We start from the raw sequence: 24,645 nt of genomic DNA, 5'->3' as shown, positions 1-24,645 counted from the left end.
GATTGCAATCACTACAGATCAAAACCACCACATTGTCAGGGAGGTATATATTTGGTGGCAGGAAGTATAACTCATAAATTTCAACCTTGTTTGAAATACACCATTTTTTTTGTTTCTTATGAAAGTATGCACACAGTATAGTAGTGAGCCTCATCTATACTATCATTTGTTCTGCTACTTTTAGCATTTGCATAGATATATACTAATGTGATCAATGTATAGAAAGTTGACAACTGGCAGACAGTATGCTTTAGGAGTGGAGCTGATCAAGACAGCTGTCAAAGAGACTTTTCATTGGCCCAGTAGGAAGCTGGACAGCAGCGTCCCTGATGGGGGCTCTTCAGCCTGGCAGACATACAGGCGGGCAGAGCCGGGTGAACGACTTGGCACTGGAAGTGGAGCTGGCATTCTGGTGAAGAAGTGGCTGGCACCAAGACCAAGCTGGCCTCTCCAGTGGCAAAGAGGGAGATCTCACACATATACACACACTCTGCCACACTCCTGCTGAGGAGCAAACGGAGGCTGGCAGGGAGGGCTGCTCTTCAAAAGCTGCTGTTGTCTGGAGATGGCTTTCATGTGAATGGAGGCCTTAATAGGCGTTGTGCGACGGCTCTCGTTGCCCGCTGAGCACCGAGTGATCCTCTTCTGTTGGGTTTTAATTAATAAACAATGTTTGAAGGCCACAATGCACTTGGAGGGACAACACAGTGACTTCTTGGTGGCCTTGATGCTGTTTGTTTTTGAGTTGTACTCAGACTCCCACTGAGGTGACCACATAAACGGGAGGGTGCTGACATTTTTCATCAACTTTTTTTTCCCCACTCCAAAAAAAACAAAACACTTGCATGGCTACAAGTGCTGCAAAGTGCTTTCAGTTATGAAGATGATTAGCAATACCTCTTCTAAGACTGATTAAAGAAATTATAACCTCATATTAGTCACTTATATGAGTTGGCAGAATGAATCATACTGGTATAATACCAACAGGATAACATGTTCTAATGGAGTCTACTTGCAAAATTGCAGTTGTGTATCTGACCTTGCTTTTAAATACATAATTTTAAATACATCTTTAACAATTTGTCCCCAGTGTGGTATATCAAGCACCCACGTTCCACCCATTACCGTCTCAACAAAGAAGTTAAAAAATGCCACATGTAATACACAGTATTTTAAAAACAACAGCAAGGTATTAATACTTTCTCTGTGGAGGAGTTAATGACTGATTTCTGTAAGGACTGCAAAGCACAGTTGAAATAACCCACAATTCACATAGTTGATTCTCTCATGGACCAAGGATGCCATCTGGTGGATTATTAGGAAATCAGCAACCAAGTACACCCCCAAAAAACTTGGGATACCTTGTCTGCTAGTTGGAACATAATGGTAATACTTTAGTCCCAGGAATTACAGATCTTTCTTCAGTTTGACCTTCTAGCTTGTGGAACCATTGTGAACCAAAAAGAACTGTCTGCGCTACAGAAACAGGGGCACCCATCTTCTAGCAAGGAGCCAAAAACTGTAATATATAGTAAAGTAGATGCAGCCAGGAACACTTGATTACTAGAACAAAGGGTAGTAGGACATCTTACAGCAAAGATCATTTTAATGGTCCCAAATTTTCTGAACAACTAGTGTACACTCATGTAAAAGAAAGGAAAAACAAAAGATATGACAAAATTCATCACATCTAGAATTCCACTCAATCTTTAATCAAGACGGGATTACAAATTCTCCAAAAAATCTGCAGTTTCAAAGGGCAAAAAGGGTAAAACTAGCTCACCTACTGAGGTCTTTAAAAACCTGTTCAAGTGTGACTGAAAACGTCCTGAACATTTAAAGGCAGGTCTTTTTTTTGTAGTCATTTACAAAAAAAAAAGAAAAAAGAAAAAGACTGTGACAAATACAGAACATAAAAGAAAATAATGAAGAAACTGCTGGCTTTTTTTCCTCTTCGGAGAAACAACGTCCGCTGAGGAACGGCGACACTGATGACATCATCAAATGACAACAAGGACAGCGCTTTGCCACATGCTGCCTCCCATCTGGTCCTATATGCTAACTTAAAAAGGGAGAAAAAGCAACAGACAAAGAGAAGGGAGAGAGCAGGGGAGAAAAGAAGGAGAAAGGAACAGGAAGGAAGTGGATTCTGAGGAGGGGACGGGGGTGCGAGTGGTGGCTCTAGGTCTGAATTGGCCGACCCGTTTGGGCCACTGTGATGTCCTTCCCTGAGTGGGGGGCAGGTGGGGGTCAGTGGGTTATGGTCCAAGCCCGCGAGCTCTCTGGGATTTCTGTCTGTGTTGTATGTGGTCTTTTCCTCCAGTTGCTAAATTACCAAACTCATGGCTCATACTGTTTGAGTCCGTTGAAGATTTATTGAGTGAAATTTTTTTCCCCTCTCCAAACTTTCAATCGTCTCTTCCCATTTTCAGACGGTTTTTCCACTCCTGGTCTCCTGATTGGCACTTGTATGAATTGGACTAGTGTGAGGAGCCTTCAGATCCATTCACAGTCTGCTCCTCATGTGGCCACCCGTTGACACTGAGCGGTGGTTTTCATTCATTCAATTTGTTTACAAGTTTGATCGTTCCTGTGTAAAGTCTATGCGCTGAGACTGCCTGAGCGGTGCACAAGCTGAGACAGTGACGCTTCTTTAGGAGCTCAGCTTGGACTTCTTTGAGGGTGGCAGAGGGTCTTCTTTACTCTCTCCATCCTCCTCCTCTTCCTCCTCCTCGTCATCATCATCATCAGGATAGTCCACAAGTCCCACCAAACCTCCCTGAAGCAGAAACGAGACACCCAGTTTGCAGAAACTGCAATTATTATTTGCAGACATGTTTCAACACTGCTTTCTTTATAACTAGCAATCATATGCCCATTACACATACATGTCAATATTGCATGCAATTCTTCACAACTACTAAACTCACTGCATTTTTTCCCCCCATTTTTGTATATAATTTGGTGTTAATTGTCCTGATTTTGTGCAGCGAGTCTTCCATTTTTAGAAATCTATTAAATCCATAAATAACACACTTTCTGATAATCTCCATCCCCCCTCTATTTTTCCACCATGTAAATAAAGTCAGCTAGAAAAAAATATCCTAGTCCAGTGGCACAATGGTTATCATGTCCAGTTTTTGTATTATATAACAAGAATAGAGGGGGAGTTGTGAGAAATTTAACAGTATAAGTGTGAAGATTCATAGCTAAATCTCATTTCTTACTAAATCCTTCACTTAAGTGTTTAAAGCATTGCCAACACTGTGCAAATCTTTTTTTTTTTTTTTTTTAACTTTGCTCATTAAGAAAAAAAAAAAAATGTTGACAGGTACCTTTGTGGTTACAGTTGTGGTGGAGGGTGAGCTCCGTGCGCCTGAGCCTGGAGAGCCTGGAGACCCTGGCGATCCTGGAGAACCTGGGTTTAGTGAGGCAGATGAAGGAGGGCTGGAGAGGCTGGTTTTAGTGGAGCCCGAGAAGGAAAGCTTGAAACTGGGATTCTGTCTGCCCGACAAGCTCGACTTTCCCAATACTTCTTTCTCCTCTGAGTCTTTCACTGTGGGTCAACATGATGAGGTGATAAAGAAAAGGTCATTCTCTCATTAAAATTCTTTAAAATTTTGGAGGGGTGAATATAATTGTCTCCTCAGAAATCAGGACAGGCTTTTGCAAGACATATTTTCCTTCTTAGGCGTCTCTCACTACTTATAAATATACCTAGCCAGCATGTAAAAACTGGTTCTGAGTGGCACCGCTATGCTGAACCAAATGAAAACAGTTTTCTTTGAGTGAATCCTTACAAAATGCCATACAAGACAATAACAGAACACATTATGTGCAAAGCCCAATGCACCATTTTAAAAAAATCAAAATTAACTTATCTTGGCTCTGCAACACCTTACAAGCAAATTTCAGGAAATTCAGTTTGGTAGTTTTTGCTTCTTGCTGACAAACAACAAACAACTTTCATCTGGGGAGGAATAATGTAAGAACCATATACACTGGTGATTTCCCCATGACTACACCTAAAGCTATCAATGTAACCGAGACAACCCAATTACAATGTATTTTTCACCTAAAATTTGCCATTACATCTATAACCCTGAAATACCCTTTATAAAATCTATTCTTGTATCAAATTTACAGGGGCTTCGTTTTCAGAAATAATCAGCTAGTAACATTAATTTATATAATTAACAAAAGGAATGGATTCTTTCCAACCCCAATTTCCCACCAAACATCACAAGTTTCCTTGCACGTACATTTCTTTCTTTCCATGAACTTGCTAATTGGTTCCATGAGGTCTTCCTCACTCTTCATTTTATCAGAGGGAGGAACAACTGCCTCGCCATCCTCAAGGTCATCTTCATCTGCATTGAACCACATCTCCTCCTCATCCTCCAGCGTCCGTGCATCACGTCGGAAGCGGTGGTTCCTCAAGATGGAGCGCATGCTGTCAAAGAAAATGCACAGTTCAGCAATCAGGAAAAAAAAAAGATTTTCTATTCTTTGAAAGCTCTTAGTTAGTCAAATTTCCTCTTACAGAACTAATGTAATCCACAAACATGTGGTTTGCATTAGTATACACATACACATGAAGTATACACATAGCCCAAGAAGCTGTTATAAAACATACACCACATTCGTTTAAAAATTAAGTCGATATTTTATAACATGAAATTTAACAGAAGTATTACAGATTAACAAAACAAACCCATCCAGTTTCGCTTTAAGAGTCATAGATGATCAACTGGTCTATTGCTTAACTATAAACGGTTAGACTGCGTTAAGTTGCAAAACCTTCTCTATAAGTGGAAACTTGCTTTTGTACAGTTGGTGAAATACAAGTGTAAGGATGCGTTTCAAAAGAATATAAACTGGGCACGATTTACAACACAGCAGCTCAAAATAGCACTATGACTCAACAAAGCTGCCTTCAGAAAAAAACAATTCATGAAAAAAAAAAATTCATCAAAATTAGTCATTCAAGATGTCACACGCACTTTTTCCATTTAGTGTCAGACAAACATTGTCTGTCAATACATAATTAGATAAAGGCAGCAGTCAAGACAAAATCTTCTTACCTATCAAGTTTGGGGTTGTCCTGCCTTTCTCGTTGTTGTTCATACCGCAGTTTTAGGCCTTTAAATGTCTGGACGTAGTCCACATCCTCAAGAGCCTTCCAGTAGTTTTCTATTATATGAGCCGTTAGAGACTTCACATCCTCCTGGGAGCAATGGCAATCGGGAGCGGAGAACACAGAAATGGTAGCAGAGGGGGAAAGTATGGAAAGAGAAAAAGATGGGCAGTTTACAGTTTTCGATAAAGCAGTGTGGGAAAAAAAAAAAGTTGGAAAGAAGCCAATGAGGGAAATACAAAAGGCAGATTAGAACAAATTCTAATGAAAGCACACATAACAACTGGACTGAGCATTTTCAGACCTATAGTTCCTTTACTCTGGTCTAAATCAGGTGATGAGTTTGTAAACCTGTAGCTTTTTCTTCTGTTGTTTGCTTTGTTTTTGCATTGACAAAACCCCAAGCTAACTTCACCACCATCTCCTCAAAAGTCTTGGGCATGGTTGTTTTGGTCAGAACCAAACAACCTTAAAACACGTCACAGTTTGGTTTGAATGGACTCAATACTTGTAAACTTTTAGGGATTTAGTTTGACATCGTACACATATCAGTTTCTCTGATTAAATATAAAATCACTTAAGATAGAGAGAATACGTTTTTAATGCCTAACAAATAATTACAGCTATGTTTGCACATCAGTTAGCCATACATTGGTTTTTTAAACCTGTAAGACATGACCAGTTTTTTCAGTACAGGTTTTTCAGGCTCTTCAAATGTGAGAAGCAGAAGCAATAAAAAACAGGAACAAAAATCAGTAACACAAGTGAAACCAAACATATTTTTCCTTCCAGCTTCCCAAACCAAGTTAACCATGAGATGTACAGACCGCTATTATGGCGCTCTGACATCATTTATATGCTGATCATGTCGCTCAAGGTTCTTTTGTGTTAAATATATACTGTTGTTTACCTATTAAATTTTGGTATGAAAAATACTCACCACACGAACATACTCAAACATCTCAATAATAGCAGAGTTCATGAGATTGTAGCGTGAGCCGTTATTGAGGAAGGCCTTGATGACAGGTTCAAAGAGAAAATTTCTCATGATGTAGCGATTGTAGAATTCATCCTTTAGACCAATAATTCTTCGCATGAAACGCAGGGCGCCTGTGCAGGGAGAAACACAATGTTCAATATTAAGCAATAGATGTCCTTATTTGTCAAACAGACTTTAATTGTATCGTTCTCTACTTTGACAGATATAGTTGGAAGAACTGTGACTTACATAGAGCCAGGAAAGCATGCCGGGAGGCTGTGAGCACCAATACCCTCCTGAGAATATCCTTGTTGATGATGTAGTTCTTGATGTGATAGGTGTGATGCTCAACACAAAATGTTAGCAGCTCCAAAATCAAGGCCAGCAACTGGGATGTTTGAAAGTCATCTAAAGGAGGAAAGAAAGAACGTGAGAAAGCTAGCAACATAAAAACTTGTAGATTAAAAAAAAGAAATCTAACAAAAACTCGGTACCTTTGCTAGGTTTTTCTTCCGTGGTGTTGGCCAGTAGTGGAGCTGATAAAACATGCATACAGTGCTTGTAGAAGAAGCTCAGAAACTCAGTTTTTTCTGTTTTCTGTAAAAAATAAAATAAAAATAAGGAAACAGATACTTTGCTGAATTGCTAAATTTTTAAAATGTACTTGAGCTTTTCACTCCAGTTCAAAAGAATTACAAGCAAGAAAGTGAAGCTGCAGATATCCTGGCCAACCTGTTGAATTGGTGGCAGTGATGTTTTCAGTTACTAGACAGTAACTTGATTAACAAGGAAATCTGCCTTCTTTTTTTTTTTTTTTACTGATAGGACTATTGTCTTTGTCCAAAGCGCAAGAACCCACAGACATAACATTTGTTCTCTTTTGTATTTAAGCACTTACACATTTTGAAAGCCAACTCTTATCTGCGCAATGGACTTATTTTGTTTTGTTTTGATTTTTGTTTGTTTTACAGTCAGTGTAAATAGTACATACATACATAGTGGAAACTATGTAAAAGCAGCATTCACACTCACATTTGCAGTAGCAAGCATATTCTCTGGATCCACCAGAGTTCGCAGCAGACCCATTAACTGCACTGCACCACCAAGCTCTGGGTCTGTGTCACAGATCATGTGCTCTATGATCAGGTTGATCAAGAGGATGTCCTGAAAGGCAAATAAGTTTTAGTTTATGTGCATCATTGTGATAAATGGACATCATTCCTATTTATCATGTTGCCTTTGTGTATATACTCACATCATCATTCTGCTGTGATTCCTGCATGACGAACTCTCGTACCATGGAGGGGTTGTATTCCACCAGATAAGAGAAGATATCTGTGGCTGCCCCACGCACCTGAACATCGTCCATTCCCTTTTCAAAATAAATCTATTTATTATATTTATCAGCAGATTTTTGATTTGCACGCCAGGAAATTTTGAAATGTACTTTAAAATTGTTCAAAAGTAATAACTTTTAAAAAAGGAACAACCTTTGTTGTTTCTCTCTCTGATAAAATCAAGAGTGATATAATGAAAACAAAAGTCATGATCAGCTTCAAAATCAGCTTGTGTGCACAGGTTTAAGAAGTACATGTAATTGTATCGATATAGTGAGAGCAAACAATTCAAAACCCAACTCAAGATTTCAAGAACAAAAACTATCGATTTAAACATAACAAAAATAAAAAGGTCAGTGGCAAATTATAGAGAAAAGACCCATACAGTGAAAGGACACCTCAATTGCACGTTTACGCATTATTGTTGCCATTTTGTGAGGTGCTAAACTGGTTTCCCCATGTAAAGTTAATCAAGTTGCCCACCCCCCTTTTTTTTCCCCCATTCCCCAAGAAAACACTTTAAAAATCTGTAAATCTCTCTGCTTTAGTGCCTGACCTTGCTTTAACTCACAATAGTAATCATTAAGCTCGAGTTTGACTCATGGTTGCACTTTAGTAGTTCTTGTAATGTCTAACAAATTCTTTGGACAGTGAATCCCCATTAACCCAATGGCTATATGAGCAGAAGGTCTTTCCTGACCTTCCTCACATACACTTTACAAGCAGATAATATGAATTGTACCACCACCAAAAAAAAAAAAAATCTTATTAGCTTACTAGCCAAAAAGCCCATCATGCCCTGAAACCACAACTTTGATGACTAACTGCATGCATGTTCAATGTATGTTAAGCCTCAGTGTTTATCACATAGCACTTCTTTTAAGCCCATTTAAACTCAAATTCCATGTGAGAAGTTAAACACACGAGTTAACTAAAAGAAAAAATAAAACTTAATTGAAATTTATTTTTGACAAGGGATGCATACAAAAGAAATGTGCTATCTTCTCAGTCACAACACATTTAATGCTACAGATATCACATGCTGGAGTCTGATTCTGCTTTCTCAACTAGGTGTTCCTGTGGTATGCCCTGGCAACCTTCAAGTACTGTTCAGCAAAAAATAAATGTAATGAGCAAACTAGCATGTTCCAGTTATTTTTTAATAGAATAATTATAGATCATTATAACAAAAAAAGAAGATTTTGTTGTTATAGAATTAAGGGACATACTACTAGTATGTCCCTTAATTCAATTTTATTGCATCAGAAAGTTGAAGGCATCACCCATGATCAAAATGCAAAAGGCTGCAACATCACCAAAGCTACTGACGTCAACAGACAAATTATTTTAGTGCGAGAAAACCACAAAACTATTCATCTGAGATTAATGCCACTGGACTTACCAGAATAACCTCTAGTGCAGGTAGAATGCCCATGTTTGATAATGTCTTGAAGAAAGCATCCCTGTTTTGAGGTTGTAATGTTTGAGAGAATGCACAGAACTCCTTTAGGAAGTTTACCTAAAAGGAATAAACAAAGAGAGGTCAACAAAACAAAGATCTTAAGAGTTTGTGACTGCAACAACTTTAAATAAATAAATTATTAAATTCTGGTATACCAGTTCGTGTCTTTTGTCATCATCTGTGGCCTCATCTGTTAGCTGTGCAAAGAGGTCTGTCAGGAACTTCTCATCGTCCTGACATCAAAAAAGGGAGATGAGATTTTAGAAGTCAGTATTAAGAGTATGATTAATATGTCAATGTATGACAAACACCCAATTTTCACAAGTTACAAAGCTGTTATTGGTTTACAATAGTACAAGTCCAACATAATTACACAGAAAACAAAAGTGAATTGCATCATGTTTGTCAATGAGAAATTTGGAGCATAAACAATGTGATCTATCTGGTCATAAAAATACTTTTGATATGTTTATGCTGAAAACACCATCTCATTCAATGACATCTACTACCACTTTAAATATTTTTTAAAACCTTGGTTAGTGAACGGTTTGATTTAAGCTTGCCTGCCTTATGCTAATTAAGGAAGCAAAGACTCATATCTGTAGTGTTTGACTTCAGAGCGTGATATAGCAAAGAACACCAGAGTCAACAATGTGCCCGTTTCAGTTTTCCTCTAGCGCAGCATAACAGATTTACACAACACTACTGTGCCTCCATGGAGACAGCCATACATAAACAATGCTGAGTTGACACAGGATAAAAACACAAAGGTCACATGATCATAAAAGGGTGCCAGACAATCTCAGACAGGGTAAAAGTACAATCAGTCAAAAATAAAACCAATGTACAATCCTATAATTACTGTAATTTGAGGCTCACTAACATTTCATAAAAGAAATTCTCCTTTGTGAGGATTACAGTATATTCACAAGTTTACCTATTTATAACACTTGCTTCAATTAAACCATTTGTTTAAAATGTAGTGTTTATACAAAGTAAAAACAACAACCCCATACTGTTAGATCATACTACTACATGTCTGCTTATCTCACCTGTAGCATGCCCACAATCTCCACCTTGTTGAAAAAGATGAAGGAGTGCAAGGTGGACAGCATGTTTTCCTCAAAAACAGAGGGCGTGGGCAGCACCATATCCTGAATATACTGCACCCGATATGTCTGGTGAATTTTCTGACGCAGTTCAGGATCAGAGATGGGGATCACCTCCTTAAACCGGGCTGTTTTAGTGAGAAACTCACGATGCCGCCTTGGCTGCGGGAGTGCTGGGTCAAACTCCAGGCAACCAATGACGTCCATTATGCACTCATCAGAAAACATCACCTCAAAGAGTGCAGTACGATTCAGCAGGAAGATGCCTTTCATTATTTCATACAGGTGGTGCAGTCCCTCTCTGTTCTCCAAATCCTCACAAACACGGAACAATTCCAGGAGCTTGCGAATATAGCCTTCATTCTCCACAGCCAGTGCTAGTTTTTCACGCCGCAGTGGTGATGGGAGAGAAGAGGCCACCAACTCGGCCAGGTCCTCCAAACGGTTCAGTTCGCACGGTGGTAATTCCAAACCTGGGGATGACATGTCATCAAAACGCTCCTCCTCCGATTCGTCCACCACATCCTGTGTGATGTCAACTGAAGGGTCCTTTCCCTGCACCTTAATAAAACACAAGTGCGGACAAACATATTAGCACCTCAGGATGTAACTACATAAGGGATCACCAGGAACACAAATAGCATCAAACCCACAAACTAATGGAGATGAAAAACTCAAACCCACACAAATTAAGTACACTAACCTGGCATATTTTCTCCCAGATTTCATCACAGCCAGCCTTCTCCTGGAAACTGAGTGCTAGATCATAATTTTCAGCCTCTGACCACACTATCAATGTGTCCTTTTCAAAAGAAAAACAAAGCCAATTTACAATAAACAGAGCAGAATGGGGGGGGGGGAAAAATCAGTTTTGGATGTTCATCATGTTATGTACTGACCTGTTGTTTCTGGTAGGCTGTGTTTGGGTTAATTTTGGACTCCAGCAGAAGGGAACCTGTCAGGTTTAAAACAAAGGTAGCCCAAAATTGTAGGTTACTGCATTTGCTTCAAATAAGTAATACGTGTACAAATTTCAGGTGATACAGGTGGTTAAAATGAGTGCGGAACGTCTTGTTTTTGTAGTAATAACTGAGCTACTACAATCTTCGTGTGGTATTCCTGCGTTCGCTTACCATCGCTCTCTGCTCGCACCAGGAGAGACGTGCCTTTCAAGCGCTCCACATAGCCCGACGAGACGTGCCCGGTCCCACGGTCATCCCACTGTCTGTCCTCATTGAGGGTATAGACTTTGACTCGCCGACGAGTGTCCGTCATCCTGGCAGTTTCTTGTAACCCGTTCTCCCCTTCCGGGCCTTTTACGGGGTGCTTTCTTCACCTAGTAACGCCACAACTTCAATTCACTTTTTACAGCTGCTCACTTCTACAAGAGTATTAACTAAATATGAATCGGCGGGGGGTCACTTAGGATAAGTTCTAAAAGCAACTTAAAAGTGGATCGCCTCAACAAGTTTCCAGCAGGATTCCGCAATAATTGTTAAAATTACTACTGCAATATCTCGCATTTCTTGACGAGCTGCCTCAAAACTTACACTGCCAGCGCTATAGGCAAGGCGCCACGCAGACTCCGCGTACAAACCATTGTAGGAAGCTAACGACAAAATTAAAGAGCGGAGGACGTCGTTATCTTACGCGTTAAACGACAAAACAACGAATGTCACTGCAATATACAGCTGAGAACAGAGTACTGAAAAAGAAGCAGATATTACGATGACTGGCTCACGAAACACTCCTGCTTATATGTACAGCTTGTACGCTTACAGGTAACGTTAGCTATCAACCCTTACGAGTTAACTCGCTAGCTAGTACGCTAAGTACCTATGCTCCACATATCCAATGTTAAACTACCATTTGAAGCAGATTAACTATAGAGTTAGCTGTCGATAACATTACTTTATACTTGCAGACAACAGACACCCGTTTTAAGCCTGGAACAATGTTTCTATTCTTCTTTAAATAATACGCCAGCTAGCTAACGTTAGCTGCTATTTCTTTCCCAAGTGTTCCGCCATGTTCTGGCTCGGGGCCGCGGAGAGACCACTCTCTCCTTACTCTTACTCATGCATCCCCAAAACTGTGCAAACCAACAAACTGGAGTCGTATAATTACTTGAAGGTTACGCTTTACATTATACTGCTATTTGCCATTCATTGCCGATGTCTTGCTCAGATAATTGCTAAGTGCCCCCCGTGAGTATTCAGCCATCTTGGGTCCCTTCACAGTCAGTACGGGGTTTCCAGCACGGCAACAACAGGGCAGCCCGCCACATTTAAAGAGACAGTAACAGAGAAAATAAACTGTATTTGAGGCCACGTCCAGCATGAATGGGTCTAACTTTTGCGATACTCACCTGCCAGTCACACTATCATTGTGTATAAAAATTCAGTGTTCATCGCACTAATGGTCGCATATACACGAGTGGACACCAGTCAGAAACAATCGTTTATTTTGTTTCAATAAAAGAAAACAGAAATGCAGAGTTGAAATCAGTTGTTATGCAACACAGCAGAATTACAAAAACGTTTTATATCACAATGGTGGGCTTTTAAAACATAATGAAAACTCAAAAACGTCCATTAATTATAGTAACAAATATCCTGGGTCATCATGTGATCATCAGTCTTCAGCCACTGATCTACTTCAAAAATAAAACGGCTGCTTTCAAAGTCCACAACGTCTTGAAATTCAACCACCCAGGAAAATGTACATAGGAAAAAAAATGAAATAAAATTCACATAACTTTTAGGGAAACTGAAAAACACACACAAAAAAAAAGTTTTTCTACCTCGTGGAGTATTTCTCCATTCTTCCCATCATAGTGTAACAACTTAAACATGCAGGTTCCCAACCATGACCCAATTTTTCAGTATAAAGCCCAAAATGTACAGTTTCACCCCAATTATTCCAAACCTCTTTTGCCAATGAAAACAATGTGAAAACATTCCCTTTGTTAAAATGGGCAATGCAGTCTTTACAAAGAAAAAGAAAAGAAGCCCTTTTCATACATGTAGTCTTTTTTGATGGCACACATCAGATTCATAATTAAATTACTAACCTCATCAGATTTTTTTATGTATTACTTCCAAAAGGTAATGAATACGAATGAATTCATGTATGGCAAATGTCCTGCGAGATCAATGACACTTTTGCCACAGTTGCCAGTATAGCTGTTTTCACACACAAACTTAAAATGTTGGAACAGGCACATCAGGACATTGTGTAAATTTCTTTCTCACATGTAACACAAAAGCAAGCCTTCCATGTGGTTTAGGTGAGGGAGCTGCATGATCCTATAGAAAGGACACAATATGACTATAATATGACTAAGTTCCTATGCAAATTACATGAATTTTGTTCCTGGCTGAAATCCATTCAATGTCCAATCCAACTGCATCACACCTTTGTGTTCTTACATGCACCTCTCTCAGGTAATGTCAAGAAAGACTTCAGGCTGCAGTGCACATGTGAAAAGAGCTTACGTGTCTGAATGAAACTGCAAAAAGTGGCCTGAATGGAAAAAGTGCCGTCACTTAAGCACAGTGGTGGAACCATGTCTGAAAAGGGCTTTGCGTTAAAAATTACAAACACATGCTGCCAAGGATGACATTTCCAAAAAGAAAATCCCCCAATTTTTTCACATCCCCCAATTTTCCCCCCCAATCTCTCTTCCTCATGTTTGGTACAATATGAAATAATTCCCCCTGTCAAACTGACTTTGCAGCTTGCTGAGCCTGACGCCGTAAGAGGACGTATATCTTCTCCTTAATCCAGTCTTTGTTGTATGGTTGATATGTTTGAGTGTCAGCTCTGTATCTGTATAAAAAGTAAAATATTTTATTGAAACGTGACCAATGCATCCAAAGGGAATGTTGTGTTGCATTCAAATTCATACACAGCTAATTATACTTACACAAGACAGCTCAGATCTGCCAAGTCATCAATAAAGTCGAACAACTGACTAATGTCATAAGTAATGGAGGGACTGTTTGGATTCATCCTCTTGAGGTGCTCTTCATACATTTTGCAAACACCTGGGGAAGAGGCAAATGACATGCTGAATGGAAGCAAAAACAACAACAACAAAATGCAATCCACAGGAAAAAGCTAAAATAGCAAAAAACAAGCGTAATTTACATAGACTTTACAGTGTGCAGTAATCACTGAAAGAGAAAGACAAGATAAATAAAGAGGCCCTAATAAAGGGAATAAAGTAATAAGTGAAAACAAACAAACCTTTGGCGTCACTTTCTGTATTTGTATCTGTATTTATTAGAGCTATTTTGAAATACCTTATATTTAACTGGTACGTTAATCTGTTATTTACTGGTCTTACTGTCTTGAAGCAACAGTGACCACATCATTTCCTCTGGGATTAATACAGTAGTCTGAATCTGAAAAGTGTATACTGCAGTTCAAGACACACAACACAATTGTAAACACCTCTTACTTTACAGATAATAAAGGCATTAAAAGGTATATGATAACCCCATTACTACGGAATGCATAACTTGAGTAAATGTACGTATTTTTAATCGCAGTCAGTTCTGAATATCATACTAATGATTATTCTTTGTGTAAGTGAACCTTGATTAATCTCTGTTCAATAGAGCTCAACTGCAGTTCAAAACCCATTAATGTAAAGCAAATGGTTTCCAGTGTATACTTTTAGTCTGTGTGCTGAGAGCGCTTTCAGTCACAGTCACCCTGTTCTTTGGGACAAGCTGCCTGCTGACCTGAGGTCAATTAGAGCTGTGTCAACATTCAAAAACAGGTATAAAACCTTTGAATTCTTTATTTTTTTACTAAGTTTTTTTGATGTTATTTTTAAACTTTTATAGTAAGCACAAGTTTACATGTTATTTGTGCTATATAAAAATGATGTTGACATTAGAGCAGGGCGATATGGCCAAAAATATTTATCACGATATACATTTGAAAATTTGCGATAACGATATAACTGACGATATAATTGATGCGAGACAAAATACAACTCCACAACATTACTAGCGCAAAAAGACAACCTTCCATTTATTTTCACTTAAACAAGAAGCTGGTTTTTATGTACATTAAAGCTTTATAAAAATGTAACAGTGCAAATGCAAATTCCTTGCTGAAAGTTTAACTAAAAGGCATTTCCAGTAGAAATGGGCTGACATATCCTGAGCATAACCATGTATAATATCCACTGAAGTTAAAAAGAGGTGCTTTGCAACATTAAACTGCAGTGTGCAGTACGTATTTTTCGGACCATAAGGTGCACGGGATTATAAGGCACATTAAGCGAAACAAAGCAGTCAGATAAATCAAACTTTATTAAACTCATTCTTCTTGCTTCCTCCACTTCTGTACCATTGATTCATTAATGTTGAATTCTCTGGCAGCTGCTCTATTCCCATGTTGTTGCAGTATATTAATGACTAACCTCGTATTGCGGATGGATTATCTCAGTTGTTCTCCTGACTGAAGTTTGGTCCGTTTACAGCATCCTGCCATGCGACTGAATTTGTCTCTAACTATCAGGAACCTTAACGTTAACTTTTATAAGTGGAAAAGTGTTAGTGTTCGTCCTCCAGCTTCACTGTTTATGTTATGCTAACATAGCTGTGTCGCTAGCGATCACGTAGCACATCATTATATACCAGCTAGCCCAACTTCAGTAACCCTACAAATGTCACTGCTGTTTAGTTTCCTGTCTTCATTTATGTTGGAAGTGATAGCAGAGCTGTACATTTGAATTTTTTCAGAAATCTCTCAGTCAGAACATGCAATATCATGCTTAGGTAACTAGCGAAACTAGCGAGCTAACTTCCGCTAGCTAACTTCCTGCTAACTTCTAACTCGTTAAATGTAATAAATTTTGTTTTCATGGATGTCTGGAAGTTAAACTTCATAGTTACACCTGGTAAAGCAGCAATGCTGATCGTTTTATTAAAGATGAAAGAATTTAGACAGTTTTTAACTCTCAGTGATGCTGCAGTGTTGTTTGACCTGAAGTATACGGAGTTTAGGACACAGATTACTCCCAGATTTAAGAGCATCTTAGTCCGACAAATACGACAATAACGACAGCCGCTTGCATGTTCTGCAAAAAAATGTGCTTTGTCGTGTATCTGACGGACAAACACCAAACCAGTTCCACATCACTGAAGTTGCACCATTTTTTACAAACCAATTCTGGTTCATTTGTTTCACTCAACAATCGGCCATGTGCGTATGAAAACAAAGGAACTGCGCATGCGCGTTTTACTCATATTCTATCACGATATTTCATTTTCCTATCGTTGCCTAACATTATACCGGTATTACCGTGAACGGTATAATATGGCCCAGCCCTAGTTGACATAAAAGAATTTTGTTTCCTGAGTCCATAGTTTAAAGAGAGTCACATAATTAATATATATGTCTTTTCTCATGTTTTCTTTTTTACTTTCCAGAAACTAGAAAGTGATTACTGTCAGTCTGGGTTTTTGTTTTTTTCTCCACAAATTAAGATGAACCACATAATCCCATACACAGACAATACTTGGTACCAGGATTAATTTATTATTCACTGGCCTATCATTCGTATGTATTTACTATGAGAAAAATATCCTTTAAAAGAATGAGGAATCACAATAGATGATGAATTCAATAAAATTGCATCTGCTGCTACTACTAGTTACACTGAAAGTAAATATTTAAAAAAACTGCGAGATGATTTATGAATGAAAACATTAAACAGACTCACCCTCCATGCATTCATTAACTGACTCATAGTCAGCGTATGTGCGGCCCTCTGGTCTCTTGGTTGGTTGGACAAGCAAAATTGTGTGCGACTGTAAAATGATTGATAATGTTTAATACACACCACCACGTAGTTTCTCTGTGTCAAACCAAAGCACCTTAATTGGGCAGCTGATGCGAGTTTTTTGCGAGTTTTTGAGACTTGTGTAACCTTCTGCCCAGACATTTTCCAACACCAGTGTAAGGATGGTCATTCAGCTGCAGACCACCGACTTCATCAGTCTTTTACAAAACATCCACCATAACGTTACTTCAGCCACATCTCACATTAATAGAAATATGTAATTTGATTAGATGGTGAAATTAAGTTTTAAGAAACAACGAAGCGGTGGGCAAAAACGCGTGTTTGATAAGAATAGCAAAGCGTTAGCCTCGAAGCTTATTAGCTTAGCTGTGTGTGATTAGCACAAGCTAGTTGTGGCCTAAACTGAGAATTATTAGCTCTTTAGATGTAAAATAAAACACACTTACCATCTCTGTTTTCAACCCAAAGCCTCGCTATTTACTGGCTATGCAAAACTGAAAAAACTCGTATTCGGTGTAACTTCTCAGAACCCCGTGCGATGTAGCTGTTTGGTCTAAAAGTAATTTAGGGGAAGTGAAAAAGACCTCTTCCGGTTGTAAAATCGAGTCCCTTCAAAGTATAATTTTTGCTTCAAAATAAAAGTCCGATAATGCAACAGTAATGATTAAAATGTGATTTTTTTTCAGCAGACTTTGTTTGTAAAGGTACACATTATTTTTTCTAAATTCTCTTTTTTTTAATTATCATAGACATTATTTAAATGGACCCAGGTTGTGCATCTGAAAAGTGTAGCCAGCAGAGAAGCGCTCTAAAGCTGCCTTACTTTTAATAGCCAGTAGGGGCTGAACGCTTTGTCAGCCCCTGCAAGGCTCCTGCATAGAAGACTTCTAGTTGTACAGAAGTTTGTGGGAAAACGGCCCCCCAATAAATTACTTTTCTAATGAGTTTGTGAACTCACTTGCTGATTATTTAATGGGGGAAAATGTAAATTTAAATTGTAGTCATTATATTGTTTTGCTGTTTACACATTCACTTAACATAGAGAGATCTCTGGTTCATCCCTGGGAGGACACACAAAACCCTTCAGGTCTGCATCAAGAAAGACATCCAGCATACAAGTGGAGCTAGCTGTTGTGGTGACCCCTTGTGAACTTGGGAGCACCTCTGAGTAGCTTTTACTATTATCCTGCTCGTGTATTGACATGTCAGTAATGATGCCCTACAAGAAATGAAGATGCAAATAAAGCATTTTTTTTTTTCAAAATTACAACATAGCTGAACATTTATTAATTGGATATATGATTTAATTTGAGTAATTACAATGAAATAATTTTTTGTTTGAATCCCGACCTACAGGGCAACAACACATACACTGACATAGTGGAGATCACAAAAACAAACTGAAAGACAGTGAAACCAGGAAAAATAGCTATAATATTTGTGATGGCAAATCATATTTTTAAATGAAATATGTAATGTGGTTTGTTGTTCTTTTTTTCTTTATTTGGTGTGTATACTATAGGCTACATTTGTGTACCAAAATCACTTGATTTTCTTTAAACAGAGAGCATGACTGGGCACTTTTGGAGATATCAGTGACATGTGTGGTTATGGCCTTGCTCTCAGAAGGTCCCTGAGTGTCGCTCTCCTTGTAGTTTCTCTTGGAGATGTGGATACAGGCACCCTCGCCACACCTCCACACTCTCGTTGGCATGCCTCCAGGGACACAAAGTTGTTGGGATTGCCCTGGCAGCCTCCATACCAGAACTCGGTACACTTGGCAGTGGCAGGATTATAGCAGAACCGGACCGTCCAGGTCTCACAGGGGCCCTCATCACGAGGCAGGGAGCACAAATTGCCAGTGGATGGAGGAGTGGGTGATGGGTGCTGCTGATATAGGAGAAAACAAAGCAATATATACATTATATTTGTAGTGTGGTCTGCAGAAAAAGAGCTGCAATTGTTAGACATTTTAAATGGTGAAAGAAATATTAAGCGTTACATATATGATTATATAATTGTTTTGCAGAGACAAAGATACTTTCTTATGGTTGTTATTGTGAATAATGCTCTAAAAACACATGATATTTTATCCCTGTGGTGCTTCTATTTGACCATATCTTTTTGGTGAACACTCAAATTTAGTAAACTTGGCAAATACTTTGTTACTAAGTGAAGGTCATCACTAGATTTATATACACAGCTGTTATATTATTCAGAAAGGTTAACTGTGACTGGCTCATAAAATTAGTTAATAATGTGATTCCTACCACAGTCTGGTACTCAGGACAGCCAGCCTGTCCGAATCCTTGAGCGGGTGTCACCCCATCCAAACAACAGCCATACCTAAAACAGAGACGATGATTTTTCTTTTTTAATTTCAGTTTGAAAATGGGGAAAAGATTTCTCTACACTTTCACATCATTTTCTGCAAAATAGTGTTTAGAGGTACTCATGTTACCTAGTGCGGACACATTCTTGTGAGCATCCCAGGTTCCTGGGCCCCGTGGCAGAGGTACGGCCATCAGGACAGCAGCCGTAAGGCGACTGCGTACAGTGAGGTCTCACCTCATTAGGGTAAGAGTCATACACACTGTTTGTAGCTGGCCTTGAAACTAAAGCAAGTAAACAAATGAGGTCAAATATACTGTATGCATGCATTCCTTTCTAATTTTAAAAGCTTTTGACTAACATTTCTTAATAAGTCTGTGTAGGTTCTCAGTCATCTTTGTAGGTAATAAAAGATAAGTCATGAAAAGTTTGTTGTTGTTGTTTTTAGTTAAAAAAAACAGCTTTTATAATACAGAAAACGCTTCGTAGAAGGAAAAAGAAATGGCTGTGTTTGAGCTTGTGGCTTACCTCCAGTTATCTAAGTTGGAAATTAGGCTAAAACAAGTTTGGAATTTTCTGTTTGTCTATGAAATACAAGAAGGCAATGGGAGGGCAGCACAGTCATAGTCTAGACAGCAACAATTACAACATGCCGAAAGCGTACATTATCTTTATTGCGTGAAGAACCCTCAACTGTGTTACAATACTAAAATTACTGTCTGCGTCGTCTTAAGAAACGTTTGGTTTTTTTTTGTTTTTTTACAGTGGCTTTGATTTCACATATATAAAATGCACTCTGAGTTGTGAAACACTGCTATGTCTGTGTGGGTGAGTGTCTCTAAATGTTCATTAATTCATTATTCAGCACTGTAATATCAGTTCTGTTCAAATTAGTTCAATTCAATTCAGTAGTACCAAATCACAAGAAAAAATGCCTGAAGGAGCTTTGTACTATAAGGCAAACCCCAAAAATCAAACAACCCCATATGAACAACCATTTTGCAATAGTGGGTAAGAGCATAGAGACAGGACTAAATACAGACTACGGGACAGAGAAGACAAAGATTTGGTGCTGCAGTGGTGTGTAAACATGTGGGCAATGAAAAGAGGTGAGTAGACAAGTTCCTGAAGCAGTCTGTGCTCTATAGCAGTATAGCTACAATCTGCTTCAGGGTCAGCCAACCCAGCCTAAACTATAAGCTTCATCAAAAAAAGAACATTTTGAGCTTAGTCTTTAAAGTAAACTTCCCCCAAATCCAAACTGGGACCTGAATGCTGAAGGCTCTGCCTCCCATTCTGCTTTTAAAATCTCTAGAAACTACAAGCAAGCCTGCAGTCTGAGAGAAAAGTGCTCTATTGGGATGATATGATTCTATGAGGTTCTATTACACACAAGGGTGATCTTATGTTGTAGTGCCACATATAAAGAAATTGCATGCTCAACCATGCAAAGAAAGATGGTAACATTTCCGCACTCATCATACCTGAAGGTTCTTCTGGAATATGGGGCACAAATCCTCTAATAGTGCTTCCACCTGGCCTTGGGTCCTGCACACTTGGGGCCGCTGGAAAAGAAACAAGGTTGACAATATAAAATAAATAAATAAAAGTAAAAATGATCAGAACTTGCTGCATTCAGATGTCACTCACTTTGCACCCCAGGGCAGGGCTGCGTGTTGCATTCCTCCACAGAATGTGGTCTGTGAGCTAACCCACAACGATCTTCAGGGTAGGGGTTCAAATCAGTGTCAAAACAGGCAACTCTCCTCTCCCTCACACCACCACCACAACTTCTCGAACACTGCGAGATAAACAAAGCTAGTAACGCTGAAAGGAAAATAACAGTTAAAGCTTTTTTTTGCTTTCTGTTCCCTTACCAGGCCGTACTCTGTCATATGCCAGGTTATGCGTGTGTAACAGGCAGGTCTGCGGCAGGCCTGGACAGAAGGAGGTCGAACCAGTCCACTGCATGCATGATCAGGCAGATGTTCGCCTCCTGGTCCAACGCAAACAACTTCCCTTGTCTGCTGTCCTTCTCCACAGGTTGCTGAACACTGACCATCAAATGCAACAATTTAGTTAATATTTTTAACTGATTTGAGTTGATAAATACAAGCAGTGTAACAATCATATGAACAAGGTCATACTTTATCCAAGATAGGTGTTGTATCAGCCAAAAACAAAATTAAAATGGCAAAGATGGTCTAAGTAGACATAACTGTTTCATATCATTAGGATAGTTCAAATATGATAGTTTTTAACCGTAGGAGACATACTCCACTGAAGCTGGACACGCTGTACTCTGCAGTACATGGATGCATGTTGCAGGCCTGCTGACTCGGTGGCCTTTGCAGGCGCTGGGCAATGCAGTAAGTCTCGTCGACCACATGGGGGTTCACTGAGTCCTCAACTACACACTCCACACTACGATGCTGCATGCCTCCGCTGCACGAGGCAGAGCACTCGCCAAACACACTAGCTCTATAGACATATGTGAATGTCTCTGTTGGACGAGGAGCAGCAACAACAACTGGAGCAGAGGAGTGTACTGAGTTAGTGTCTTCATCCAAGCCCATAAACTCTCCACGGGTCAGTATCTAAAAAAAAAAGACAAATTATTAGGAAATAACTATAAGAAAAAGAACCAACAGGTATTACAAAAGTGAAAAGAGTCCTATAAATCGCCTTTTAGGAGAGTAAAATTCTCTATGACTAAAACAAAACTAAAAGACTGCATCAAAGAAAGGGAGGATAACAACAGAAATATCTTATGTATTCTTTTTCTACCTTTAACTTCAACAATCTTTTTTTCTAAATCTGGCTGACAAACAAGAGTTAGCAATAAAGAAAAAACGTCTTTGCTTTGAACAATCTGCATCTTTAAAAGTAAAAAATATACAGGCGATCTTTCAACCTTATTTAGATTCATTTTTATGCTCTATTCTAGCGTCACACCCTGCTCTTGGATTATTTGGTACATTGAAACCCAAATATTCAAACTAAGTAAGAGTCACATGCATAGGTCTAATCTGCAGCTCCAAATCTCACCCTGCAGACACCATCCACACAGATATCACTGCGGCCCACATAGCACGGGGTCCCATCTACCACTGCAGTTCTGTGTCGGTAAAAGAAATCCTCTCCTCTCGGGACACAGTTGAGCTCACATGGATTAGCTGCTAGAAAAGGTTAGGGAGTCACAAACCTAAAAACACTTAAATATTGTTGTACATATTGTACATGTACCTCCACAATAAGGCAACCATGTGTAGCGTTTGCCATTAAAGTCCATTCTGTCAAACTGGGAGCACTGCTCCTGTCTGAAATCCCTTGAGCTCACTGGGCATTCCTGCATGACAGGAAATCGAACATTTAAACAAGATACTATCCATTTTCTCTTTGTGAAAGTATTTTTAAATGGGTTTAAAGGATAATTACATGTGTATTGCAGGTGCGGAATGATTTGGAGGATCCTATGCAGTTATGTCCACCATCTGTCCTGCAGAAGGAAATGAAATAAATGGCATTTGCACACTCAAGTGTTAAAAAAGACACAAATTAAAAACGATATAAGAAGAGTGTTGGGTCTGTGTTTCCACAAGCCCCGCTAATTCTAGAGACTTATTCATCATGAAGAAAACAAGACAGTCGATCGATCGATTATTTGCGCAAGGGAGGCCTCGTCTGTGTCCACCACGAAAATGACCCCCAGATCTGACCTCCTCCTGCTACCTTTTATTGAGAGACAGTTCACACAAAACACGTCAGAACAAAGCCACGCCCCCTTGGTTCTAAGACAAAGCATTTTATGTATATGTGTGAACTTCTGTAAGAGTGTGTGTGTGTGTGTGTGTGTGTGTGTGTGTGTGTGTGTGTGTGTGTGTGTGTGTGTGTGTGTGTGTGTGTGTGTGTGTGTGTGTGTGTGTGTGTCAGACCTCCTGCTGACCAAAGGGTCGTAAACCCAGGAAGCTTACATCAAAAGAAACAGATCTTTCAGATAGGATGTATCTACAATAAAACCTCCCCCAGCACAGAGTGGTTGGAGAGGTGGTCAGGATTAAAGGAATGGCTTTGATCCTACTGCTTGAACTAAGACTGTACAAATTTAAGAAACACAATGGCAACATTCAACAATTAGACTTAACAAAGAGTCTTTTGTAATGTTACAAATGAATACAAAATTACCTTAAGTTCACATATTCAAAACACAATAGCAATGAATATAAATATGAGGCTCTTTACTTCATGCATTTCTTTGCCCTACCTTGAAGTAATACATTTCCTGGTTCTCACTGCCACCCCTGTGCCACAGCTGCGGCTGCAGGGTCCATAGGCTCCAAACCCACCCCAGTAGTCGTGGGTCGAACGTGTCAACTAAGCAAATAAGAGAAACTCAAAGTCAGGCTCTGGAACATGTTGTGCTCCCACATGGGACATCAGGACCTGACACAAATCCCTAACTCACACACTAAACGCATGCAAGACGCACTAAAAAAATATAGCATTTAGCCACAAACTAACACTTATACATTACACAACATTTTTACAAACCTGTTCTGTGACACATTGAACTAATCATGCTTGCACATCAGAAAATAAATCATTTACCACTTAAAAAAAAATCAAAGGAATATTTTCCTGTGTCTTAAGGTACTGTTGATATGAATCTGTAATAATACAATACTATTAATATTGTTAACATAAAAAAACTCACTGTAAAAGCAGGTACAGCCAGCAGCTGTAGGAGTCCCAGGACTTGCAGGATATTCATGTTCACCTGAAGCCACTGCTGAACTACTGACGAGGATAGCAATTAATTAACGCAACTTACAGTGCAAGAAATTCCATTTAACACAAATGATGTGCGTGCAGTTCATTCATCCATTAACAGATTAACGTGTATCAGATGAAACCTGAGTCCCTCAGGACCCCTGCTAATGTCTTAACAAGTATCTATTCCATGCAAATACAAATGAAAAGCTGGATTAAAAAAACATGTAAAATCTTATTACTGAATTACCTGATTGAAGTGAATTCCCAGCTTGCTGACAAGCTGCACGGTGGGATGTGCACTTCAGCAGTGACAGCAGGCAACGACACCCAGCATTTCTTCTTCCATCACCCTCTCACTGCTTACTGACACCACAGCCCATAAAGTGTCAGATTTCAACCACTAAGAGAAACACTGGTTTTCTATTTTTTTTGTTCTGTTTTGATCGTAAATATGTTTCTTGCTGGAGCAGAATGTCTGAAGTTAGAACTTCCACGTACCGAGACTCATGTTGTTAATTTACATCAAGTCTTTTTATTCACACAAATGTTTTGGAGGTACAGAAATTATGCAAATGTAGAGGCAATGTATAGATTCATGCAGAAATGGAACATCATCAAAGTTTGGTTCATTTCATAATATAAAGGAGGTTACATGTGTCATCACGTGCAATTTAAATACGTCTCTGCAACA

General features: G+C 39.1%; 3 protein-coding genes across 7 annotated transcripts; all 3 read right to left on the bottom strand.

Moving 5' to 3' along the window:
- Positions 1-1,864: 1,864 nt before the first annotated feature.
- On the bottom strand, positions 1,865-12,281 carry smek1 (SMEK homolog 1, suppressor of mek1 (Dictyostelium)). 2 transcript variants are annotated; one of them, XM_080882897.1, is made up of 15 exons: positions 11,158-12,281; positions 10,924-10,979; positions 10,728-10,826; positions 9,968-10,585; positions 9,071-9,148; positions 8,856-8,972; positions 7,372-7,488; positions 7,149-7,280; positions 6,611-6,713; positions 6,366-6,524; positions 6,078-6,247; positions 5,085-5,227; positions 4,263-4,453; positions 3,336-3,556; positions 1,865-2,779 (listed from the first exon to the last, which is right to left on the bottom strand). In XM_080882897.1, the coding sequence occupies exons 1-15, from the start codon at positions 11,297-11,299 to the stop codon at positions 2,654-2,656; spliced, it is 2,472 nt and encodes an 823-aa protein (XP_080739023.1). In that variant the 5' UTR covers positions 11,300-12,281; the 3' UTR covers positions 1,865-2,653. The 2 variants fall into 2 exon arrangements, with proteins under 2 accessions (XP_080739023.1, XP_080739024.1); XM_080882898.1 differs by having other exon boundaries at positions 5,085-5,224.
- Positions 12,282-12,471: 190 nt separating this feature from the next.
- erh (ERH mRNA splicing and mitosis factor) lies at positions 12,472-17,453 on the bottom strand. The gene is made up of 4 exons (XM_080882903.1): positions 17,297-17,453; positions 16,770-16,857; positions 13,953-14,073; positions 12,472-13,855 (listed from the first exon to the last, which is right to left on the bottom strand). Exons 1-4 carry the CDS (start codon positions 17,297-17,299, stop codon positions 13,747-13,749), a joined length of 321 nt encoding a protein of 106 aa, XP_080739029.1. The 5' UTR covers positions 17,300-17,453; the 3' UTR covers positions 12,472-13,746.
- Positions 17,454-18,132: 679 nt separating this feature from the next.
- On the bottom strand, positions 18,133-24,319 carry paplnb (papilin b, proteoglycan-like sulfated glycoprotein). Of its 4 annotated transcripts, none has more exons than XM_080882899.1 (13): positions 24,202-24,319; positions 23,896-23,978; positions 23,446-23,555; positions 22,620-22,680; positions 22,428-22,530; positions 22,230-22,360; positions 21,458-21,778; positions 21,059-21,235; positions 20,832-20,982; positions 20,666-20,746; positions 19,312-19,465; positions 19,121-19,196; positions 18,133-18,740 (listed from the first exon to the last, which is right to left on the bottom strand). In XM_080882899.1, exons 2-13 carry the CDS (start codon positions 23,950-23,952, stop codon positions 18,459-18,461), a joined length of 1,704 nt encoding a protein of 567 aa, XP_080739025.1. In that variant the 5' UTR covers positions 23,953-23,978; positions 24,202-24,319; the 3' UTR covers positions 18,133-18,458. The 4 variants fall into 4 exon arrangements, with proteins under 4 accessions (XP_080739025.1, XP_080739028.1, XP_080739027.1 ...); XM_080882902.1 differs by having other exon boundaries at positions 18,133-18,737; XM_080882901.1 differs by having other exon boundaries at positions 22,230-22,357.
- Positions 24,320-24,645: the final 326 nt, after the last annotated feature.

The sequence above is a fragment of the Rhamphochromis sp. 'chilingali' genome (assembly GCF_963969265.1).
Source record: "Rhamphochromis sp. 'chilingali' genome assembly, chromosome: 5".
Lineage (NCBI taxonomy): Eukaryota > Metazoa > Chordata > Actinopteri > Cichliformes > Cichlidae > Rhamphochromis > Rhamphochromis sp. 'chilingali'.
The sequence above is the reverse complement of the archived record's forward strand: the minus strand, read 5'-3'. Positions and strand labels throughout refer to the sequence as shown.

Excerpts from the sequence above, each read along its gene's own strand:
- smek1 (XM_080882897.1), bottom strand. The coding sequence starts at position 11,299 with ATGACGGACACTCGTCGGCGAGTCAAAGTCTATACCCTCAATGAGGAC. Across the intron at positions 9,149-9,967 it reads AGATTGTGGGCATGCTACAG|GACGATGAGAAGTTCCTGAC; the intron begins GTGAGATAAGCA and ends TTTTGATGTCAG. Across the intron at positions 7,281-7,371 it reads AATCACAGCAGAATGATGAT|GACATCCTCTTGATCAACCT; the intron begins GTGAGTATATAC and ends TTTGCCTTTCAG.
- erh (XM_080882903.1), bottom strand. Across the intron at positions 14,074-16,769 it reads AGTTAATGAATGCATGGAGG|GTGTTTGCAAAATGTATGAA; the intron begins GTGAGTCTGTTT and ends CCTCTTCCCCAG. Across the intron at positions 13,856-13,952 it reads GCAGATCTGAGCTGTCTTGT|ATACAGAGCTGACACTCAAA; the intron begins GTAAGTATAATT and ends CTTTTTATACAG.
- paplnb (XM_080882899.1), bottom strand. The coding sequence starts at position 23,952 with ATGAATATCCTGCAAGTCCTGGGACTCCTACAGCTGCTGGCTGTACCT. Across the intron at positions 20,747-20,831 it reads GCCCTGCCCTGGGGTGCAAA|CGGCCCCAAGTGTGCAGGAC; the intron begins GTGAGTGACATC and ends TTTCTTTTCCAG. Across the intron at positions 18,741-19,120 it reads GTCCTGAGTACCAGACTGTG|CAGCACCCATCACCCACTCC; the intron begins GTAGGAATCACA and ends CTCCTATATCAG.